This window comes from Pituophis catenifer, unplaced genomic scaffold (assembly GCF_029215685.1).
Source record: "Pituophis catenifer annectens isolate HBS135680 unplaced genomic scaffold, rPitCat1.0.hap2 SCAF_15, whole genome shotgun sequence".
In the NCBI taxonomy this organism is placed as follows: Eukaryota; Metazoa; Chordata; class Lepidosauria; order Squamata; family Colubridae; genus Pituophis; species Pituophis catenifer.
The window spans coordinates 4,812,545-4,836,492 of NW_027256895.1; the positions used below are offsets into that span (position 1 = coordinate 4,812,545).

Sequence of the window (23,948 nt, forward strand, 5' to 3'; positions counted from 1 at the left end):
TTTGGGTTACTATTCTATGCTTCGTATTTATGTGGTGCCTTCCTATTGGTTGATTGGCGGGTTGATGGCCGGCGATTGGCTGTGGTTTCCTCGTGCTGTTAACCAGTGGTGGGATTCAGCCGGTTCTGTCTGGTTCTGGCAAATCGATAGTGGCGATTGTGGGAGGCTTCGCCCACCTGCCCGGACGTAATGCACAAGGATGTAATGCACGCACTCACATTTGCGAACTGGTAGGGAAGGTAAGTGAATCCCACCTCTGTGTTAACTTTTAAGTACGTGATAAGCGGGTGGTAAATCGGCACTCCTGTTGACAGACAAGAAGTCCATTTCACAGGCTTCAATCGTTTTCCCTGGCTGTTTTTGGACCTGCTCAGCCAACAATCTGAGTAGCTATGAATTTGAATGTATGTACTTGTTCACTGCAATGTGAGACTCCCAATGAGTTCGGGTCTCCTCATCTGCCCGTTCCCAGTGTGCGCAGAGCTGCCAGAAGACAAAAACAAGTCAGAAAGCAGGGTCGACTCGGGAGTAAAAGCCACACCTTGGAGGTGATTGGCCCCTCCCATAGGAAATAAAAGAGGAGCGAACAGGGAGTGGGCTTTCGCAGAAAACAATTCGTTCGTTCCGTGACTCTGAGAGACTCTGTACCAAGTTTGGCCTTGTACTGCGGTTGGAAACAAGTTACGTGGCAGCTTGCCAAGCAAGATAAGGTCTGTGTTGATAAATATTCCTTTGAAAAACTGTTTGGACAAACTTTGCTAACTGTGAATGAACGTAATTGACAGTCGGGTAAATATAAGAGGTTTTGACAGTAATTCCTGACTCCTGCTTGTTAAGGGAGTTTTTTACATGACCATTGCAGCCCCCCCAGGTCACGTGATCTAAATTCAGATGCTTGGAAATTGGCATGTACTTATGATGGTTGCCGTGTCCCCGGGGGGGAGGGGGGGGTCACGTGGTCCTCTGTTGCGACCTTCTGACAAGCCAAATCAAGGGGGAAGCCGAGATTCACCGAACAACCGTGCTAACTAGCTTAACAACGGCAGCGAAATCACTTCACACCTGGAGCAAGGAAGGTCCTAAAATGAGGTGTAACTCACTTAACCGCTGTCTCGCTCAGCCACAGAAATGTTGGGCTCTGTTGCGGTCGTAAGTCGAGGACCACCTGTACAGAGAAAGTGAGATTTGGGATACAGATCTGTTCCTCACAGCAATGCTGGTCGAGAGCCTGGCTAAAGAAACAGAGCGTTTTTTCCTGGCGTTACGGTCATGGTTCAGAAGGCTGTGAGTTCGATCCTAGGTAGGGGCAGATATTTCTCTTTCTGGGCAACAATGAGAATATATCTGCTGAACAAAACTCCGCACTGGCAACAAGAAAGGCATCCGGCCAGTAAACATTCAGCTCCATTCAGTTGCCCCGACTCCACCCCGCAAGGGATGATGGGGTCATTATAAGAGAATGATCCTATGGTTAAAGCTGGTGCAGTGGCCTAGAGGTAGCGCTCTTGCCTCACAATCAGGAGGCTGTGAGTTCAATCCTAGGTAGAGGCAGATATTTCTCTCTCTGGGTAACAATGAGAATATATCTGCTGAACAAAACTCCGCACTGGCAACAAGAAAGGCATCCGGCCAGTAAACATTCAGCTCCATTCAGTTGCCCCGACTCCACCCCGCAAGGGATGATGGGGATCGTTAAAAGAGGATGACGTTAAGGTCTATAGGTTCAACCCATTTCTCTTCCCCCCCCCCCACAGGTGAGCCTGTTCTTCCCGATCATCTACCTGCTTTTCTGGGCCTTCCTCTTGGTCTTCAGCTTGTGGTCGGAACCCTTGGTTTGTGGTATCGGCCTGGCCATCATGTTGACAGGGGTACCCGTCTACTTCCTGGGCGTCCATTGGGAGAACAAGCCCCCGTTCTTCAACACCCTGGTCGGTGAGTGTTGTCCCCCACCTCCCTAGGCAGGGAGGGCTAGGATAGGCCTGAGAGGAGGTTTATGGAGGGAAGGGGAGGAGGAGGAGGAGGAGGACTGTGGGGTCCTCGATGCTCTCTGAGCTTGGTGGTTTTCTTGCAGACGTTTTATGACCCAACTAGGTAACCTCCTCAGTGCCAAGAGAGAGTGGGGTTTGCTCTCTGTTTATATACTAACGGCTTGACCGCCAACACTGACGGGACACGAGCCACTAGTATATAAACGAAAAGCAAGTCCCACTCCCTTCTAGCACTGATGAGGTTACCTAGTTGGGTCCTGAAAGGTCTGCAAGAAATTAACCAAGCCTAGAGAGCACCAAGGACTCAACGGTCTTCCTCCTCCACTCCTCCAAATGTCCTCCCTTCTAAACTGATGATGTTAACTAGTTGGGTCATGAGATGCCTGCAGGAAAATAACCACACTCAGAGAACACGAAGGCCCCACAGTCCTCCTCCTCCTCCGTCTCTTCCTCTCCCCTTCACTCCACAAACCTCCCTCCCTTCTAGCACTGATGATGTTCCCTAATTTGGTAATGAAACGTCTGCCAGAAAATCACCCAGCTCAGAGAGCAAGGACCCCACCCTCCTCCTCCTCCTCCTCCTCTCCCCCTTCACTCCCCCTTTCCTCCTCCTCCTCCTCCTCCTCCTCCTCCTCCTCCTCCTCCTCCTCCTCCTCCTCCTCCTCCTCCTCCTCTACTTCCCCTTCACTCCACAAATCTCCCTCCCTTCTAGCACTGATGAAGTTCCCTAATTTGGTAATGAAACGTCTGCCAGAAAATCACCCAGCTCAGAGAGCAAGGACCCCACCCTCCTCCTCCTCCTCCTCTCCCCCTTCACTCCCCCTTCCTCCTCCTCCTCCTCCTCCTCCTCCTCCTCCTCCTCCTCCTCCTCCTCCTCCTCCTCTACTTCCCCTTCACTCCACAAATCTCCCTCCCTTCTAGCACTGATGAAGTTCCCTAATTTGGTAATGAAACGTCTGCCAGAAAATCACCCAGCTCAGAGAGCAAGGACCCCACCCTCCTCCTCCTCCTCCTCCCCCCTTCACTCCCCCTTCCTCCCCCTCCTCCTCCTCCTCCTCCTCCTCCTCCTCCTCCTCCTCCTCCTCCTCTACTTCCCCTTCACAAATCTCCCTCCCTTCTAGCACTGATGATGTTCCCTAGTTTGGTAATGAAACGTCTGCCAGAAAATCACCAAGCTCAGAGAGCACCAAGGACCCCACCCTCCTCCTCCTCCTCCTCCTCTCCCCCTTCACTCCACAAACTCCACCTCCCTTCTAGCACTGATGATATTCCCTAGTTGGGTCGTGAGACGTCGGCAAAAAACCCACCCAGCTCAGAGACACACACCCACACCCACACACCAGAGCACTCCCACTGTGCTCTTTTAACCCGTGACGTGTTTTGGTCTTCTTCCAGATGGCATCACTCGGGTGGGGCAGAAGCTCTGCGTGGTGGTGTACCCCAAGATGGACGCCGGGGAAGCGGCGAACGACCTCAGCAAAGAGACCAAAGAACAGCTGGAACCTATGTGCGGCACAGAAAAGCTCGGCACGCCCCAGGACTGAGCCAACGGAAGGAATAGAATAGCCAAACATGGATTGCGCTGGGTTTTTTTTTTCGCCACTAGATAACGGTTCCTCTGCTCCCGTCGGCCGGAGCTGGACCTGTTGAGGGGGAGGTCGACCCTCTCACACCTCACAATACACACACTCCTTTCCCCAGCTTCTTGCAGGGTCTGGGGTCCACACCACACACACACACACAATCCCAATTTCCCCCGTCTGCAGTGCCTCCCGATGGGGCAGAAAAGGATGGGGCAACCCCTTAAGAGCTGGCACCCCCCCCAATTCCTGCTTCTCTCTCGTCCCCCACTTTGGAAAAGCATCTTTTGTTGCTGCCTTATATATATATATATATTTTGGGGGGGAGAGAAATATTTTAAGGGGTGGTGGTGGAACCTCAGCTATCCTGGGAGAATTTCCTCCTGCCGTTGGTGCCCGCGTATTTTCTTCATTTTTCTCTCTTACGGTTTTTTTTTTTTGAGGGGGGGGATTTTTTTCTCCCCCCCCCCCGTTTCGTTTTGGATGTAATAAATTAAACGCCACTCGCCATCCGGATTGCTTCCTGGCTGTGTTGTGGGTTTTTTATTTTATTTTATTTTATTTTATTTTAGTATTATTATTTTTTTGGGGGGTGATGAAACATCATCTCATCTAGCTAAGTGCCTATCCCTGGGGGCAGCCCAAGTTTCCATCGGGATTGAGAAACTGTAGTTTAGTCTGGGCTCCGTGCCACCTTGGCAACGATGCGGCACGCAAGCTGTCACGGTGCCATGGAAGCAAGGATGAAAATAACAGGATCTTAGGCTATGTGTGTGTGTGTTTTTTTTAAGAGACGGGAGCGGGGTTAGATTAGATCAATGTTTTTCCAATGTGAGCGGCTTTAAAATGGGTGCTGGGAGTTGAAGTCCCCCTGTCAGAAAGCTGCCATGGTTGAGAAATGCGAGGCTAGCTGGGGAATTCTGGGAGTTGAAGTCCCCCTGTCAGAAAGCTGCCATGGTTGAGAAACGCGAGGCTGGCTGGGGAATTCTGGGAGTTGAAGTCCCCCTGTCAGAAAGCTGCCATGGTTGAGAAACACAAGGCTGGCTGAGGAATTCTGGAAGTTGAAGTCCACCCATCAGAAAGCTGCCATGGTTGAGAAACACGAGGCTGGCTGGGGAATTCTGGGAGTTGAAGTCTGTGTCAGCTTTGGAAGCCATATTAGGCCAGATAGGCATATTAGTCTGCCTATCAGAAAGCTGCCATGGTTGAGAAACGCAAGGCTGGCTGGGGAATTCTGGGAGTTGAAGTCTGTGTCAGCTTTGGAAGCCATATTAGGCCAGATAGGCATATTAGTCTGCCTATCAGAAAGCTGCCATGATTGAGAAACACAAGGCTGGCTGGGGAATTCTGGGAGTTGAAGTCTGTGTCAGCTTTGGAAGCCATATTAGGCCAGATAGGCATACTAGTCTGCCTATCAGAAAGCTGCCATGATTGAGAAACACGAGGTTGGCTGAGGAATTCTGGGAGTTGAAGTCCGCCTATCAGAAAGCTGCCAATGGTTGAGAAACACAAGGCTGGCTGAGGAATTCTGGGAGTTGAAGTCCCCCTGTCAGAAAGCTGCCATGGTTGAGAAATGCGAGGCTGGCTGGGGAATTCTGGGAGTTGAAGTCTGTGTCAGCTTTGGAAGCCATATTAGGCCGGATAGGCATATTAGTCTGCCTATCAGAAAGCTGCCATGGTTGAGAAACACGAGATTGGCTGAGGAATTCTGGGAGTTGAAGTCCACCTATCAGAAAGCTGCCATGGTTGAGAAATGCGGGGGTGGCTGGAGAATTCTGGGAGTTGAAGTCCCCCTGTCAGAAAGCTGCCAGCAGCTTTCTGACAGGCATAATATATATATATATATTCTATATAAATAAAAAATATTTTATTTATTTGGCCAAGTGTGGTTTGACACACAAGGAATTGGTCTCCGGTAAAACAACAGAATATAATAATAATACTAAAGTGTACAGCCAATAGAATGGGGAAGATCAAATAATAATACTGCAGCCGCACCTAAGGTGTTAATGTGAATCCACATAAGGCAACAATAACTTATTATTGTGTAGTTATTGTGTTTTGTCAGCTGTGAGAATTAGATGTTCAACAGAGTGATGGCACGCGGAAAGAAACTGGGAGTTTAAGTTAATTGAAGTTTAATTCTGAGAGTTGAAGTCCACTCATCTTAAATGTTGTGCTGGTTGAGAAACATTGAATTAGAATATTACAGAGACAGAGACAGAGAGAGACAGACAGAGACAGAGAGACACAGAGACAGGGACACAGAGGGACAGACATAGACACAGACACAGACAGAGACAGATAGAGACACAGAGACAGAGAGAGACACAGACACAGAGAGAGAGACACACAGAGACAGAGACACAGACACAGAGACTCAGGCACAGAGAGAGACAGAGACACAGACACAGAGACAGAGACAGATCGAAACACAGAGACAGACAGATAGAGACACAGACAGAGACAGATAGAGACACAGAGACAGAGAGACAGAAAGACACAGAGACAGAGAGAGAGACAGAGACAGATAGAGAGACAGACACAGAGACACAGAGACTGAGACTCACAGAGAGACAGAGAGAGACACACACAGACAGACACAGGCAGAGAGAGACAGACAGAGAGCGAGACAGACGGAGAGACAGAGAGAATGGTAAATCAAATGGATTAGTTTCCCAACTAGTAGCCAGAAAGGATTAATTAAATACTTCAGTTGTCAAGCAATTAACCATCTTGAGGGATTGGGCCCCATCTCTGGAAAACCCCAGACATCGAGTTCAATTCAATTTCATTCAACTGGCTGAATTGGAAGCCAAGTGGAACCTGGTTGGAATTTGAAAAGGAGACCACCAAGAGATCACCAATTTTGTAGGATGGAACAGGGCACTTTGGTTCAGCACATGGGGGGGGGGTGAGAATCAAAGGGGCTTTTGGGGGGGAGGGGTTTGGAAAAGAGCAGCCTCTGGGCAGAGTTGGGTGTGGTGGGCAAATTACCTTCACTACCTTCAGCCTTGAATTTAGCCCTGTCTTTCTCGATGGCAGGGGGCAGCACTGAGCTGGTCCTGAGGACAGCTAAGCAGGGTTAGGCCTGGCTGACACCTGGATGGGAGACTTTTTTAAAAGAATCTCAGGCTTGGCAGGGGAAAAAAAACTTCCTCGACTTAACGAGCATTCATTTAGTGACCGAAGTCACAATGGCATTGAAAAAAAGGAAATTACGACCATTTTTTTCATATTTACAACCATCGCATCCGAACAGCCACACAATCAAAATTCGGCCGCTTAGCAACCGACTCCTATTTATGACTGTCGCAGTGTCCCTAGGGGGTCACATGATTCCCTTTTGCAACCTTCCGACAAGCAAGAGTCAATGGGGAAGCCAGATTCACTGAACCACCGCATGACTCGCTTCACAACGGCAGGGGTCCGCTGAGCGGTCGTGGCAAGGAAGGTCATAAAACGGAGTAAAACTCACTCAAACGGATGTCTCGCCGAGCAACAGGAATGTGGGGCTCAATTGTGGTCATAGGTCGAGGATCACCTGGAGTGACTGGCAACATTTTAATTTTAAAGAATGTTAAACCTTACCTCAGAAAATGGCTTACGGATGGATGTTCATTTTTTTTTTTTTTTTTGTAAAAAATTATTTTTTTATACACAAACACATCAATCCTTCCGTGTCATCTCGGCGTTTCTTCAGTAACGTTTCTTCTTCTTCTTTTTGATTACTCCTCCTATCTTCATTTCTTCCCTTATAATTTCCATTTCTCTATTACAATATTTCCCCCTCCCAATACAATACATTTAATATCCCCCATATCTTCAGATATTCCGTATCTTCTCTCTCTCTTTAATCATCAAGGTTAATCTATTCATTTCTGCACAGTAATTTTTAATTACTTTCCCTTCCAACAGGATTTTCTCTACTTTCCATCTTCGCGCAAATACTATCCTCGTTGCAGTTATTATATGAATAATCAAATATACATTTTCTTTACTAATTTTCTCTGGTAGGATACCCAGTAGGAACAGCTCCAGTTTTAAATCAATATGTCGTTGGATCATTTCCTCTAACCAAATCTTAATTCTGTTCCAATAGACTCTAGCTTCTGAACAGGTCCGCCCAAGGGTGAAATCCAGCAGGTTCTGACAGGTTCTGGCGAACTGGTAGTGGAAATTTTGAGTAGTTCAGAGAACCGATAATGGAAATTTTGAGTAGTTCGGAGAACCGGCAAATACCACTTCTGGCTGGTCCCAGAGTGGGGAGGGAATGAGGATTTTGCAGTATCCTTCCCCCAGGAGTGGGGTGGGAATGGGGGTTTTGCAGTATCCTTCCCTTCCACGCCCACAAGCCACACCCACCAAGCCACGCCACGTCCACCAAGCCACGCCCACAGAACCGGTAGTAAAAAAAAAAAATGGATTTCACCACTGTGTCCACCACATACGATAATAAGATCCTGGTATTCGATGGCATTTCCAACATTTAGCTGATTTGTCTTTAAACATTTTTTGCCAATTTTTCAGGGGACATATGCCATCTGTAAAACATTTTATATCGATTCTCTTTGCATGCAGTGGACATTGTTAGTTTATAGTTCCTTTCCCATAACTGTTGCCGTCTATCGAGCTCAATTGAGTATCCGCAATTTTTTTGCCCACGCAATCATTGGTTTCCTTTACTTGTTCTTCTTCTAATTCCATACTAAGTAGAAAATTATAGATTTTTTTTTATTATTTTATCCTCTGTTCCCATGAGTATCCTACGGATGGATGTTCATGAGGTCCGAACATCACAGCCGAGAAAATGATATGAAACTCGCTTCCCGTTATTCAGGATGCTGCTCACAAGCCCGATGTGCTTAGACCAGGGATCTGCAAACTTAAAACACTCAAAGAGCCATTTGGATCCGTTTCCCACAGAAAAGAAAACACCGGGAGCCACAAAACCTGGATGGGCATGGCCAACTCGACATCACTCACTTCCACCAGTCACATGATCCCCCTAGCCACGCCTACCCAGCCAGTCATTAGGGCAGAGAACCAGTTGTTACAAAACACCTGGAACCACAAAACCCTTTTGACATTTCTCTCTCCCTCCCTTCCTCCCCCCTCTCTCCCTCTCTCCCCACCTCTCTCTCTGTATCTCTCTGTCTCTGCCCCGGCCACTTCTCCATCCCCTGCCATCACCGTTACCTTCTCAGGCCAGGCGAGGAGTGACTGGGAGGGGAGGGCAAGGGGCAGGGCCAGCCAGTGGTGGGATCACCCGACAGGGAGCCACAGCAGAGGGCCCAAAGAGCCACATGTGGCTCCGGAGCCGCAGGTTGCTGATACCTGGCTTAGACCTTGAATCATGGTTAGAGACTGTCAAGCCCCCCCTTGGAGTCTGAATCTGCGGTGGAAGATGAGCTGGCACAAGAACTGAGGACGAGTGAGAGGGCAGATCCGTTGGCCTTGGAGGAAACTGGGGAAGGGCAGAGTCAGTCCAGGCAAGGCTTTTTGGAATTAGTAAGGCCTGCAGGCGGGAGAAACAGAGACAGGATGAACGAGATAGGGCTCAGACTTGGAGCAAGAACCACCCCCTCCTGATGCAAAGGCTCGGAGAGTGCAGAGAAAGTCTGATCAGCGCAGACAGAGAAGGCCACGCTTGAGAGGGCCCTGCTCATCTTCACCGGGCACACCTGGGGAATGAGACTTAAGGAGGCGCCATGGGGAGGGGCATTTGTCGGGAACAAACGCTGAGTTCCTGAAGTGTTGCGTGCCGACGTTTGAACTTGCCAAGAGTCCTTGCATTCCTTTTGACTAATTACCTGGATCTTTTGCTCCATGAACTCCTTGCTTGGCTCTTGTTTTGCCAAATACATTTGGGATTTATTGCTGTGCAGACAGTGCTGGGCTGGACTAATTGGAGCCAGAGGCTGCTTGAGGTTTGTGTGGAGGGTTTGTTATCACTCTGCTCTGGGACTTGCCAGAAACGTGGGAGCGTTTGAGGAGAGAGACCTGCTCATCCAAGACTGGCCTCGGTGGTAACCCGGCCCCTTCTATGGCACCATGGAGCTCACCTTTACACTCTGAGGGGTGACTTCTCCCCACCGGCGCTTTCCAGCCCCAGAGTGCTAAGAAGGATTGGATCTTGGCTGCCGCATTGGAGGCTTCATTAAAAGTACTTTTTAAAAAGTGTGTCCGTCCTGTTCTTCACACGGGATCACCCAGCAGCGAGGAGGGAGAGGGAGAAGAGGGCGGCCATTAGCAGAGAGGGGAGTGCTTCTGGGACAAGGGGAGTTGGGAAGTATCTGGGTTCAGCTCACCTGGCCTCTCTTCCTTTTGCAGTCGTATGTGTAGCTGCTGGACGATCCCATGTTCCCTCCACTGCCAGGCCTGGTTGCAGAGGCCGGTGTGCACCAGACGGCATTGCCGCTGGGCCCGGCAGAGGCCGAAAGATGGGAGGGTCAGAGACCTACTAGGAGCACGAGCCCTGCCCGAACTTCCTGGGGTGGCTCCAGTACAGCTGCTGATGGCCCATGGCGGCAGTTGCATGGCTTGGACGTCAAAAAGGAAAACGAAAGGCCGAATGGTGCAGGCGCAGAAAAAGGGAGCAAGTGAGCCTCCCTGCTCCCGCTACCCTCCCCTCGGGTGACATCACAGCACGAAGCGGCTCTAGTAAGTGGCAAAGGTGGCAAGACGAGCCGCCTGGCGAAGAGAGATTGGGAGGGAGGGGCGAGGCTTCAGCCGGTTCGCCGAACTGAGCAGTTAACAACCGGTTCTATTGAAGCTGTGTGAACTGGCTGAATCCCACCACTGTAAACAATCGTATTAGACTGTGGTGTTTCTCTGTATCACGCACGTGTGTATATGTGGGTATATGCATAATAGTTATCTTTTGAGAGCTGAATGCAATGAAATCTCATTTTAATGTATGACGATTAGTGCACAATTTAAAGTGACAGTAAGATTCTATTCTATTCTGTTCTGTTCTGTTCTGTTCTGTTCTGTTCTGTTCTGTTCTCTATTCTACTCTACTCTACTCTACTCTATTCTATTCTATTCTATTCTATTCTCTATTCTACTCTATTCTACTATTCTTCTATTCTATTCTATTTACTATTCTCCTATTCTATTCTATTCTATTTACTATTCTCTATTCTATTCTATTCTCTATTCTCTATTCTACTATTCTCTTCTCTTCTATTTACTATTCTTCTATTCTATTCTATTCTATTCTATTCTATTCTATTCTATTCTATTTACTATTCTCAATTCTATTCTATTCTATTTACTATTCTCAATTCTATTCTATTCTATTTACTATTCTCTATTCTATTCTATTCTCTTCTCTCTTCTCTATTCTACTATTCTATTCTCTTCTATTTACTATTCTTCTATTCTATTCTATTCTATTCTATTCTATTCTATTCTATTCTATTCTATTTACTATTCTCAATTCTATTCTATTCTCTATTCTCTATCCTCTGTTCTCTATTTTCTATTCTATTCTATTCTATTCTATTCTCTATTCTATTCTATTTACTATTCTCTTATTCTATTCTATTTTGTATTGTATTGTATTGTATTGTATTGTATTGTATTGTATTGTATTGTATTGTATTGTATTGTATTGTATTGTATTTTCTATTTTCTATTTTCTATTTTCTATTTTCTATTTTCTATTTTCTATTTTCTATTTTCTATTTTCTATTTTCTATTTTCTATTTTCTATTTTCTATTTTATTCTATTCAGGGGTGGGCTGCTAGGGGTTCGCCCTGGTTCGGCAGAACCCGTAGCTAACATTATGGCCAGTTCGGAGAACCTCCAAATCCCACCCCTGGCCCACATTCGATTAGTGAACAATCAGAGTTACAACGGCACTGAAAAAAGGAACAGTTTTAGGAACAGTTTTCACGCAAATCTTGCCACATTCCCGCGGTCATGGGATCAAAATTAAAGTTGCTTGGCCACGGACTCATATTTATGACGGTCGTAGTATCCCGGGGTTCACAGGATTTCCCCCTTTTGCAACCTTCCGACAAGCAAAGTCGATGGGGAAGCCAGATGCAGCATTTAATAACCTTCTGACTAATTTAATGACTGAAACGATTCAACTAGCAAACTGTGGCAAAAAAGGTCGTAAAACGGGGCAAAAACTCACTGAACAACGGTCTCAGCAATGGCAATTTGGGGCTCAGTTGTGGTCGTAAGCCGAGGACTCCCTCTATCATTTTTTTCTCCAATACTGGTATGTTCCTTTTTTTTTTTTTTCCCTTATGGGGCAAGAAAAGATGCAAGTGCATTTTTGGCTTTGTGGCGCCCTCTTCAGGGACCGACAGGTACTACATTCCCCCATCTCCTTAAACCACCATTTAATCAGGATTGGTTGAATAAGACAGACCACACCAGCCATCATTTACGAGCCACAACGGGTGATGCCAAAAACAAACCACATGATACTTTTGTGCGGAGCTAAAGCAAGCATTGTTAAATAAATTGTTAAAACAAACAAACAAATAAATCAATAATATAATGAATAAATAAATAAAATATATAATCGTTACATTCTTCCTAACTTCCTTTTTTCCCCTAAACATACACTTGGGTGCCTTCACCTTTTTTGCGTTCTCCGAATGCCTATTACGGCATTTATCAACCACTTTAAGATGGGTGGACTTCAACTCCCAGAATTCCCTATGCGGGCTGGGAGAATCCTGGGAGTTGAAGTCCATCCATCTTAACTTTGTCAAGGTTGGGAAAAAAACACAAGTATATATTAATTCTGCACGTCCTCCGGTCTTTTTAGCTTGCTGTCTTTTTGGCCTTTGGGTCTAAATACCCACGTTGGGTATTTAGGAAAAAGGCTAATTACCATTTAGAAATAGAAATAGAATACCAGAGTTGCAAGGGAACTTGGAGGTCATCTAATCCAACCCCCTGCTTAGGCAGGAAACCCTACACCACATCAGACAAATGGTTATCCAATCTCTTCTTAAAATCTTCCAGTATTGGAGCATTCACAACTTCTGGAGGCAAGTTGTTCCACTGATTAATTGTTCCGTCAGGAAATTCGTCCTTAGTTCTAGGTTGCTTCTCTCCTTGATGAGTTTCCATCCGTTGCTTTTTGTCCTACTCTTGGGTGCTTTGGAGAATAGCTTGACTCCCTCTTCTTTGGGGCAGCCCCTGAGAACACTGGAACATGGCTATCATGTCTCCCCTGGTCCTTCTTTCCATCAGACTAGACCAGGGATCTGCAACCTTAAACACTGAAAGAGCCATTTGGACCCGTTTCCCACAGAAAAGAAAACACCGGGAGCCACAAAACCCTTCCCGTGACTGACAATTTCTTGAGTGGCCACAAAACTAGCATATGTAGTCGAATTAAACGTTCTGTTTTCTTCTGAAACTTTCCTTTTCTTGGATTTATCCATGGTCGGCCTACCGGGGGTTGAAAAGCTCAATAAATCACGTGCCGGTGGGTGTTGCACATTGGTGGTGGTGACGCATATTTTGAGCGACAGGGAGCCGCAGCAGAGGGGTGAAAGAGCCACATGCGGCTCCAGAGCCAAAGATTGCTGACCCCTGGACTAGACATACCCAGTTCCAGCAACCGTTCTTTATATATTTTAGCCTCTATTCCCCCTGGGGTTCCCAGGGGTTCAAGAGAACCTCTAACTACGATTCTGTGCAGTTCGGAGAACCCCCAAATCCCACTGCTGGCTGACCCCACCCACCCCTCCCCTCCCAGGAGTCACCACGCAGCCCGTTTTGGATGTAGGTAAGTGCAGGGCATGTATGGAGGCTCGGGAAGGATGAAAAACGGGCCTACCGGAAGTTCGGGAAGGCCAGAAAAGGCCCATTTCCAGCCTTGAGAAGGTTTCCGGAGGGCTGGGGGAGACCGTTTTCGCCCTCCTGGAGACTCGAGGAAAGCCTCCGGAGCCTGGGGAGGGCAAAAACAACCCCCCTTCCGTCGTGGTGCAGGAGGTCGACTAGGCCACGCCCACCATGGCCACGCCCGCCCAGCAACCGGGCAGGGAACCCCTTTTTTTGAAGCCAGCTCTGTTCTTAATCATCTTTGTTACTCTTCTCGACAACTCTTTCTAGAGTCTCCGTATCTTGTTGGGGGGGGCCTCCTCATTTAAGAGAAACCCAAGATCATCACAACAGGCCTTTTCCAAAAAAATAATAATAAGGACCGCTCTCTTCCGTGACAAAAATGAGAATTTGTCAGCCATTGACAACAAGACAACAACAACCAAAAAAAACAACACAGAGACAATGTTTTGAGGTAGGCCCCATTCAGTTCCGCTTCTTAAAGGAGTCCCTTTTTTACGTCTTGCAAATTGTGCTTTTGGAGGCTGGATGTGGCGACGATCGTAACTCAACCTGAGGTAGGATTGGGAAAAAAAAAAAAAAGATTGAGAAATATCTGGAGATCTCCTCACAAACGGGAACCTGCAAGTTACCACTTTGCTGGAGAACAATTGCCGAAAGGAGACAAAAAAACGCCTCTGCCTGGATTCTGAAATGGGTCAGTGGGTCGGAAGGTGGGTAGGAAGCCAGCCGGGCCTCTTAGCCCCGGAAAAGCAGCAATAACAACGAAGGATACTTCTTAGGATGTTCTTTGTGTGACGGGTTGGGAGGAGAAGAACTTCCAGAGTGGACCAGGTTGAGAAGAAGACATTGTTGGGTGAATTGGTCTTTTTTTCTTTTTTGGTTTTTTTTAATTTTTTACGAGCAGGGCTGGGGTGCAGCGTAGAAAGAGGAAGGAAGGGGCAGGCAAGCAGAGGAACAGGGTAGAGAGAGAGAAAAAAAAGAGGGAACCAAGGCAAGATAGGTAGATCAAAAGGAATAGAGGAATTCAGCAGAGACAGGGAGAAGAAGACACCCCCCACCCCCCAAAAAACCCCACTTGGACATTTTGGAGAATTGGCGACCACCAAGGTGAGGACAAAGACGAGACAATCCCGCTTGTCGAAGTCCAGAAGAAAACCAGAAGGAGACCCATCCGGGAGAAGAGAGAGAAATAACGACGTCCCACGAAGGAGGCAGCTAGACTTCGAAAGAGGAGAAGACCTTCAGAGATAAGGTGCCCGTAAAGACGTGGGTTGGAGCCTTCTGAAGGTCAGGGAGAAAGAGGAACTGGTATTGGGTCTTCTACCATGTCCCAAGGAGGCTACTTTGAGGGTGAGAGGCACTACCAAGCTCTAGAAATGGCTCCTACGAGGTCCACTGGAAGCGACTTGGCCCCTTTGTGCGAATCGGAGTTGGCCTCCTACATCGGAGACGAACAGTTGCTGTCGGAGTTGCTGCAAGGCAACCAGCAGAGGCTGCCCAAGGGAACCCCCTTCCCAAACTACTTCCCCACCGACCCGTACCCCTTCCTCTCTTTCGGAGGGGAACGCAAAGGCCTGGCCCCCTTTGATCCGCGATCAGTTGCTGTCAAGGAAGAACCTCGAGGTGGAGAGGCAGGGCGAGGGGCCGCACGCCACCCGTACGGCGCCATGCACTTGCCAGCTGCCCACTGTGCCCAGGTGACCCTCACCCAACCGGGACCGCGGACCGGACAAGCTTTGAGAGTGCTCAAGGTAAGGATGGAGAAGACCCTCCCCCCCGTTACCCTTCTCTAACCTGGAGACCCCCAATTCTACCCGCCAACAAGAAACAACAGATGGACCAGGGGAGTCATGATTAACAGTGTTCCAATATTTGAGGGGCTGCCCACAAAGAAGAGACGGTCAACCTGAAGGCAGGAGAAGAAGCAACGGAGGGGAAGCTCATCAAGGAGAGAAGCAACCTAGAATTAAGGAGAAACTTTCCTGACAGTTAGAACAATTAACCAGTGGAACAACTTGTCTCCAGAAGTTATGAATGCTCCATCACTGGAGGGTTTTTAAGAAGAGATTGGACAGTCATTTGTCTGAAATCGGATTGTGTCTGCTGCTTGAGACTGCTGGAGAAGACCTCCAAGGTCCCTTCCAGGTCTATTCTGATCGATGTTGGTTCCTACAGTTGACCTCCTAGAATATTATCACTGCAAGTAGAAAGAAACTTCCAGTGTTGGAACATTCACAACTTCTGGTGGCAAGTTGTTCCACCGGCTAATTGTTCTCACCGTTGGGAAATTTCTCCTTAGTTCTAGGTTGCTTCTCTCCTTGATGAGTTGCCATCCGTTGCTTCTCGTCCTGCCTTCACGTGCTTTGGAGAATTGGTGGACCCTCTCTTCTTTGGGGCAGCCCCTCAAATATTGGAAGACATGATAGCAATCATGTCACCTCCCTAGTCCTTCTTTTTACTAGACTATACTCAATTCCTGCAACCGTTCTTCGTGCATTTCAGCCTCCAGCCCCCTAATCATCTTGGTTGCTCCTCTCTGCTCTTGGAAAGTACTGTTTTCCATCTTGATTGATGCCCCATCGCTCAGGGGCAGGTTGATCTGTGGGGGAGCAGAAGGAAACGGGCGCAATTCCCTGGATTGTGCAGACAGGATAGAATGAGGCAGGAGGAGGAAGACATGTATTGTGATCTCTGGGGGGGGGGGGGGGGTTTCTACAGCGCCATCGGTTTCATGGAGAAGGACTGAAAAAGGACCTTCTCTTAAGCTCTTGACGATCCATAATTGGACACAAGAAGAAGGAAAAACGGAGGCCCGAAAGGTTAAAATGGCGTTTATCAGTGCTGGCAACTTCCAGAATTCTGGGAATTGAAGTCCACCCATCTTAAAAGTTTTCAAGGTTGAGACACACTGGATTAAAGACAGTGTTTAACTGTCTTTAATGTTAAAAAAAACACCACTGGGTTTCACATCATTTTACCGCCGGTTCGCTGCGCACCGAACCGGCTGAATACCACCACCGATTAAAGAGTTAATTTAGAGGATATCGCTTTGGGTAATGAAGGCAAATATTGAATAGAAAAGGTACGTTTTCCAGAGTCCCTGTTTTTAATTCCTTTCCCTAACAACCCAGATTCTGTAATGTCCCCATTTTAGGATCCTTCTTCTTCTAATTCTTGTGCCATATCCGTCATCGGACGTTGGCGATCGTGTTGGCAATCCTATTTTTGTCAACAGCCGCATGAAAAAGTGCTGCTGAGTTTTGTCCAAACCAGTCCCTTAAGGTTTTGAAGCTATGATATTTTGCTTCTTCTGCCTGGACCTCGTTCGCCTTCAATCTTTCCCTGGAGGATTAAGTGAAGGATGCCGTATTTTTCTGGGTGTCGCCTCACAAGTCCGAAATATTCTAACTTTCGCTTTTTAATGGCTTTGAGGATTTCCCTTGACTTTTCCAGGCGGCTTATCCCCTCCCCATTTTTGATTTTATTAGCCCAGTTTATACGTAACAGCCGTCTGCAAATCCACATTTCAAATGCTTCTAGTCTCTTCCAGTGGCTTTCTGTCAGAGACCAACTCTCCACTCCGTAGAGCAGGATAGAAAAGACGTAACATCTAACAAGCCCGATTTTCAGTCTTAGGCTTATGTCGTGACTGCAGAAGATCTTTTTCATCTTGAAGGATTTTAGATTAGAGACTAGAATTGGAGAGGCTAGAATTTTAGGATTCTAGTCTCATTTAACCGGGCTTTGACTCCCAATTCTGCAAAATTCTTATTGGTAATATTGGCCTGCTTCTTTCTCGGTGTGGGGTTCCCCTAGTCTTTCTCCCGTCCTCAAAAGAGCCCCAAGAAACCATGAAAATAGGACCGTTCACAGACTGAGATCAACACCATCATGGCTCTGTTACGGTTTTTAAAGATAGGTCAGCCATGCCAAAAAATAAGCAGAAATACGTAACGTGAAAACCTGTTAAGAAAACTGGAAGTATTAAGTGGGCCTACCCTGTTTCCCCGGAAATAAGATCCAACCGGAATCCAGGGGTGGGTTCCACTTAGCTTTACTACCGACTGGTTCGCAACGCGTATGCGCAGATCGTCGGTGATGACATTGTGGCGGTTGGCCGGACTCTCCCGCCGCCGTTACTACCGGTTCACAAGAACTGGACCGAACTGGGAACAACCCACCACCAGTCCTAGCATGATTTTTCAGGATGCTCGTAATATAAGCCCTACGCCCCCCCAAAATAAGCCCCAGTTAAGATTGTCAGCCAGAGGAGTGCAATTAGTACCGTAATTCCCCCCAAAATAAGACCTAACCAGAAAATAAGCCCTAATGCGTCTTTTGGAGCAAAAATTAATATAAGACCCGGTCTTATTTTCGGGGAAACACGGTATTAAGAAAATGATGATATGTACAAGTTGTTAAGTTCACAAGATCAGGCAAATGCCAGGAAGAGTTCTGAGAAGCAAACCTCATCAAGGCTCACACAATCCTAGCTTATTCATGGCTTGGTGTGATGGTTGACTTTAACATCACAGTGGAACCCCACCGGTTTGTCTTGATCACTGTCGATCAAAGCTGGGCACGACAGTGACATCTAACAACCCATAATTACCTCAGTCATGGCTTACTATGGCTGATATCAGGTCTCAGATGGAATTTTCAAGAACTTCTCAGGAACTTCTCAAGAACTTCTCAAGAACTTCTCAAGAACTTAGCTTGACTCGTTCTCATCCAATAAAACCATGAACAGAGGGATTTTCCCATTTATTTTGAGGGAATTTCAGAAATCAGGGAAACAAGGAGAATTAGAGTTAGGGTCCCTGGTATACCCCAACTTGAAGAACCCTTCTTGTACAGCCACCAAAACTTAGCTGTTTCTGCAAGTGCTTTGAAAGTTTGTAAAGGTGGAATCGGTTCTTCCGCAGGGAAAAGTTGGTCAATTATGGGATGTTCTAACACAATTCCCCCTCCTTTTTTTTTTTTTTTTGCTGGATTAATTATTACCGCAGCTGTGGTTACACTTTTCCATTTTGGGAACCTGGGAATGAGCGACGGGAGAAGCTCACAAAGACGGAAGATAAATAAACGGGGGCTCCCGTAAAATATTTTGTGGCATGGGTCTAAACGCATTTATTGTGTAGATCAAACACAAAGAAGGATGCCGTTTCGGATGTGTATTTTAGACGGATGGAAGGGGGAAACCAACCCGTTGAAGCTTCAAGGCGAGAGAGAGGAGAGAGCTGGCGAGGGCCGGTTCAGGAAAAACATTCGAAACCCTTTCGCCGGAGATCTAAAGAAATATTATGAAAATATTTATGGCAAGTTTTGCAAGGGCTGCTTTTGAGCCAAACGGCCGAGTAAGGAGATTGGCCCTCCCTAAAATCCAAGACAATGGAAGGAAACCCGACTATTCCCGTAGGAATTCAGAAGTCCACATATGTGAAACTGTGGCATTCAAGACCGGGGGATTATCATGCTGGCCTGAGATAAATATAATTTCGACAACTTGTCGGAAGGAAGAAAATGCCCACTTCTCTTTGATAGGAATTTAACGAAGTTGGAATATCTTGGAATAATTGGAAATAACAGAATAAGGGACCTTGGAGGTCTTCTAGTCCAACCCCCTGCTCAGGCAGAAACCCTGTACCATTTCAGACAAACGGTTGTCTAACCTCTTCTTCAAAACCTCCAGTGTTGGAGCACCCACAACTTCTGGTGGCAAGTTGTTCCCCTGGTTCTCATTGTCAGGAAATTTCTCCTTAGTTCTAAGTTGCTTCTCCCCTTGGTTAGTTTCCATCCGTTGCTTCTTGTCCTACCCTCAAGGTGCTTTGGAGAGTAGGGGGACCCTGGGATGGGCTTCAAAAATTTTAGCAAGGGGTTCCCTGCCTGGTTGCTGGATGGGTGTGGCCATGGTGGGCGTGGCCTAGTCAGCCTCTTGCACCACAGGGGAGGGGGTGTTTTTGCCCTCCCCAGGCTCCGGAGGCTTTCCTCGAGCCTTCAGGAGGACGAAAACAGCCTCCCCAGGCTCCGGAGGCCCTCTGGAGGCCGGAAACGGACTCCTGTGAAGGGAGGGATGGGGTGGGCGGGGCCAGCCAGGAGTGAGATTTGGGAGTTCTCCAAAACTGCACAGAATCTTAGCTAGAGGTTCTCCTGAACCAGGAGTGAAATATAGCAGGTTCTGACAGGTTCTGGAGAACCCGTAGCGGAAATCTTTAGCAGTTCAGAGAACCGGTAGCGGAAATTTTGAGTAGTTCGGAGAACCGGCAAGTACCACCTCTGGCTGGCCCCAAAGTGGGGTGAGAATGGAGATTTTGTAGTATCCTTCCCCTGCCATGCCCACCAAGCCACGCCCACCAAGCCACGCCCACAGAACTGGTAGTAACTGTCCCGAACCCCTGCGAACCCCCAGCAGCCCACTCCTGGGTGGACCCCCTCTTCTTTGGGGCAGCCCCTCAAATATTGGAAGACTGCTATGGTGTCACCCCTAGTCCTTCTTTTCCTTAAACGTGGCATTCCTTATTCCTGCAACCAAGATTTTTTTTCCCCCCCCCATCTAAATTGAGTTGCCGTTTAGGAAACGAATTTCCAATAGACTCTTAATTTCTTTTACATCTGTACTCTTTCCTATTGTTACTCTCTCATTTTGTCTCGGGAGGTTTTGAAAAAATAGAGCGGACAAACCTTTCGACCAGGATGGCATAAGATCTCCTGCCTTGAGCTGTGGGTTGGACTAGAGGACCTCCGAGGTCCCTTCTACCCCCTAGGAGATTCTTGGTTCTGTGTTCTCGTCCTTCCTACCTTCTTCTCCTAAACTTGGAGACATCTAGGATTTATTTATTTTTGGGGGAGGAGGAGGAAGGGTGAAGAGCCTTGGTAGTACAGTGGTCTAAAGCACCTTGTTATTAAGACCAGCTGCCTGCAATTACTGCAGGTTCGAATCTCGCCAAGGCTCAAGGTTGACTCAGCCTTCACATCCTTTCTAAGGTAGGTAAATTGAGGACCCAGTTTGTGGGGGCAATAAGCTGACTTTGTATAAATATACAAAAGGATGAAGGCTATTGCTGAGCACATTGTAAGCCGCCCTGAGTCTCCGGAGAAGGGCGGCATATAAATCAAATTAAAACAAAACAAAACGAAACAAAAAAGACTAAAATTCATTTCCCCACAGCTTGTTCTTTTACGGACCGTAGTTTGAAACGACACAATTCCAACCTCTTTCACACCGAATCGGTCTTCTTGCAGTTTTGGGGCCTCCGGTCAGATCAAATCTGAAATCCATCCTTTAAACAAATAAATTTAAAAAGATCACTCTCTAACTTTTTCCATCTGAGTATTTTTTAACAAAAAGAAAGAAAGAAATGGTTTTTGTATTCCTGAAACTTTTGTTTTAACAAAGAGCGTTTTGGAGTCTCAACTTCTCATTGTTCCAAATATCTGGAGGAAGCGAAGCTTTCCTTATCGTCAGCTTTATTTTCTTTAACTTAAATCCCGGGGTAGGGACGGCCTGACTGGGACCACAATTAAATGGGGGTGAGGTGGGCTGGGGAACAGGGGCTCACGGAGAAGTGAGCAAGAAAAGAAAACAGAGCAGAAAAAAAACCCAGTTGAGTTTGTCCTTTGAGTTTTTTCTTGCTTGTTTTTCTTTGTTTATATGATTAGTTTTTTTTTCTTTATTTTATTATTATTATTACTTTTTATTTGATTTTTACTTACTTACTTAATTAATTACTTTATTATTAATAATAATGCGAAGGTCAGGTCAGATAGGTGGACAGAATCACCCTCTTCGGCATTTTTCCGGCATTTTCCCCTGAGGGAGCTTGAATGTGTGTCTCTCGCTCTGACTTTCAACCCCCAGATCTATTTTATTATTTACTTTACTGAATCCGGTTTCTAGGCTTGATCTGGTCCTTGCAGATTCTTATTTTTTAGGAACCGCGCTGCAGTTTTTAATGTGGTTTTTGAGCTTCAAACTGATGAGAAAAACTGTAGTTTCGAATGCTTTAAAAAGTGGGTCTTTGATGTGTGGTTGTGAGAGAGCGAGAGGGAGGGAGGGAAGGAGAGAGAGGGAGGGGGAAGAGAAAGAGAGACAGAGAGGGAAGGAAGGATGGAGGGAGAGAGGGAGAAATGGGGAGGGAGAGAGGGAGAGAAAAGGAGGGAGGGGGAGAGAGAGAAAGAGAGACAGAGAGAGGAGGAGAGAGGGAGGGAGAGAGAGAGAGGGAGAAAGAGGGAAACAGAGAGACAGAGAAAGGAAGGAGGGAGGGAGGAAGAGAGAGAGAGAGAAAGAGACAGAGGGAGGGAGGGAGGAGAGAGAGGGAAAGAGAGAAAGAAAGGGAGAAAGAGGGAAGGGAGGAGGGTGGGAGAAAAAGGGAAGGAGGGACAGAGAAGGAGGGAGGGAAAGAGAGACAGAGAGAGAGAGGGAGGGATGGGGAGAGGGAGGGAGGGAGAGAGGGAGAAAGAGAGAAAGAGGGAAGGGAGGAGGGTGGGAGAAAAGGGGAAGGAGGGACAGAGAAGAGGGAGGGAAAGAGAGACAGAGAGAGAGGGAGGGAGGGGGGAGAGAGAGGAAGGGAGAGAGGGAGAGAGAAGGAAGGAAGGAGAGAGGGAGAAAGAGAGAAAGAGAAAGAGAAGGAAGGAAGGAGGGAGGAGAAAGGGGGAGGGAGAAGAGAGAGGGAGAAAGAAAGAAAGACAGGAAAGGAAGGAGGAGGGAGAGGGGACGGGGGAGAGAGGGAGGGAGAAAGGAAGGAGGGAGAGAGAGAGAAAGAAAGAGAGAGGGAAGGAAGGAAGGAGGGACGGAGGGAGAGAAAGGGGGAGGGAGAGAGGAAGAAAAGGAGGGAGGGAGGGAGGGAGGGAGAACATAGACCTGACTTTGGGGGAGAGAAAGGGAATGACCATTAAGGGGGATTTTGAGATACGTTCTGTGAGAAAATATTCCTGTCTTGAATTCCTGACTACCCCTTTGAGGTAGACAAGCTCAACAAGCAAGTATGGCTAGGGTTTCAGGAAGGGCTGAAGTCAGAAGGAAGGTCAGAGAAGCAAGAATTTGAAAGCCTCCCCAATTTTTATTTGGTGCCACTGTATACTAAATAAAATCAAGGTAGGGTTTCCTTGAGTTTCTTTCTCACCTCTTCTTTCTTTCTTTCTCGGGACGAGGAATCTTTTCTGCCCGTCTCTCCTTAAGGCCTATCTTGTTTCCTTTCCCCTCCCTGTGGTTGGATCGACTGTACATTCCTTCACAGGGAGCCCCACTTCCCCTACCTGAATAACAGAGTTGGAAGGGACCTTGGAGGTCTTCTAGTCCAACCCCACTACTCGGGCAGGAAACCCTTTACCATTTCAGATCACTCGTTGTCCAAGCTCTTCTTATAAACCTCCAGGGATGGAGCAGCACATCCGCAATTTCTGGTGGTTCCACAGATTAATTGTTCAAACTCTCGGAAATTCCTCCTTAGTTCTCGCTAGCTTCTCTCCTTGATGAGTTTCCATCCCTTGCTTCTTGTTTCTTCCTGCCTTCAGGTCTGGTGGCAAGCCGTTCCACAGATTAATTGTTCCAACTCTCGGGAAAATTCGTTCTCGGTTGCTTCTCTCCCCTTGACGAGTTTCCATCCCTTTGCTTCTTGTCCTTCCTGCCTTCAGGCGGGGTTCAACCAGAGGTGGGTTTCAGCAGGTTCTGACCAGTTCTGGAGAACCGGTAGCGGAAATTTTGAGTAGCTCGGAGAACCGGTAGTAAAAATTCTGACTGGCCCTGTCCCCATCTATTCTCTGCCTCCCGAGTCCCAGCTGATCGGGAGGAAATGGGGATTTTGCAGTATCCTTCCCCTGGAGTGGGGCGGGAATTGAGATTTTACAGTAGCCTTCCCCTGCCCCGCCCACCAAGTCATGCCACACCCACCAAGCCACATCCACAGAACCGGTAGTAAAAAATTTTTGAAACCCATCACTGGGTCCAACCCACGTTTCTCTAATCTCTTCTTCTCCTCGCCCCGCAGGGTCCGGCCTGCAGCCCATCTCCTCCTTGCGGCAACCCCAAGGGAAAGAAATCGGTGAACAAGGACAGCCTGGAGTACCGCCTGCGCCGCGAACGCAACAACATTGCGGTCCGTAAGAGCCGCGACAAGGCCAAGAGGCGGGTGATGGAGACGCAGCAGCGCATGGTGGAACTCCTGGGGGAGAACGAGCGGCTGCGCACCCGGGTGGAACAACTGATGCAGGAAACCGAGACCCTTCGGGATATTTTCCGTCAAGTGCCCGAAGCCGCCGGCTTAATCAAGGGTCTCGGGGGTTGCAGCTGAAGCTGGACGGGGGCGTTGGCATCCGAGATGCCAAGAGGGGAGCGGGGGGTGACTGGAATCTAGAAGAACAAAGCTTTTGCAAGGTGTAAATAAAAGATTTTTTTTTTTTTTGGCTTGGCTTTAACCATCTCTGGTGGTGAATTTTTGTTTTATAGTTTATTTATACATTTTCGATTAACTTTGTGAATACTGTAATGTCCCGGTCAACTGCTTACATAATAATATAACAGACAAGGTAAAGGTTCCCCTTGCACATCTCTGCTAG

The 23,948-nt window shown here is 47.4% G+C and overlaps 2 protein-coding genes across 2 annotated transcripts in view; both read left to right on the plus strand.

Moving 5' to 3' along the window:
* The window catches only part of SLC7A8 (solute carrier family 7 member 8), a 40,288-nt gene extending 36,204 nt beyond the window's left edge, over positions 1-4,084 (plus strand). Inside the window, exons 10-11 of the mRNA XM_070954775.1 lie at positions 1,755-1,932; positions 3,384-4,084. Of these exons, the coding sequence (XP_070810876.1) occupies positions 1,755-1,932; positions 3,384-3,532 (327 nt within the window). The 3' untranslated portion in view covers positions 3,533-4,084. The remainder of the gene's footprint in view (positions 1-1,754; positions 1,933-3,383) is intronic.
* Positions 4,085-14,719: 10,635 nt separating this feature from the next.
* On the plus strand, positions 14,720-23,683 carry CEBPE (CCAAT enhancer binding protein epsilon). Its single transcript, XM_070954492.1, has 2 exons — positions 14,720-15,145; positions 23,381-23,683. The coding sequence occupies exons 1-2, from the start codon at positions 14,720-14,722 to the stop codon at positions 23,681-23,683; spliced, it is 729 nt and encodes a 242-aa protein (XP_070810593.1).
* The last annotated feature ends 265 nt before the right edge of the window (positions 23,684-23,948 follow it).

Excerpts from the sequence above, each read along its gene's own strand:
- CEBPE (XM_070954492.1), top strand. The coding sequence starts at position 14,720 with ATGTCCCAAGGAGGCTACTTTGAGGGTGAGAGGCACTACCAAGCTCTA. Across the intron at positions 15,146-23,380 it reads AAGCTTTGAGAGTGCTCAAG|GGTCCGGCCTGCAGCCCATC; the intron begins GTAAGGATGGAG and ends CTCGCCCCGCAG.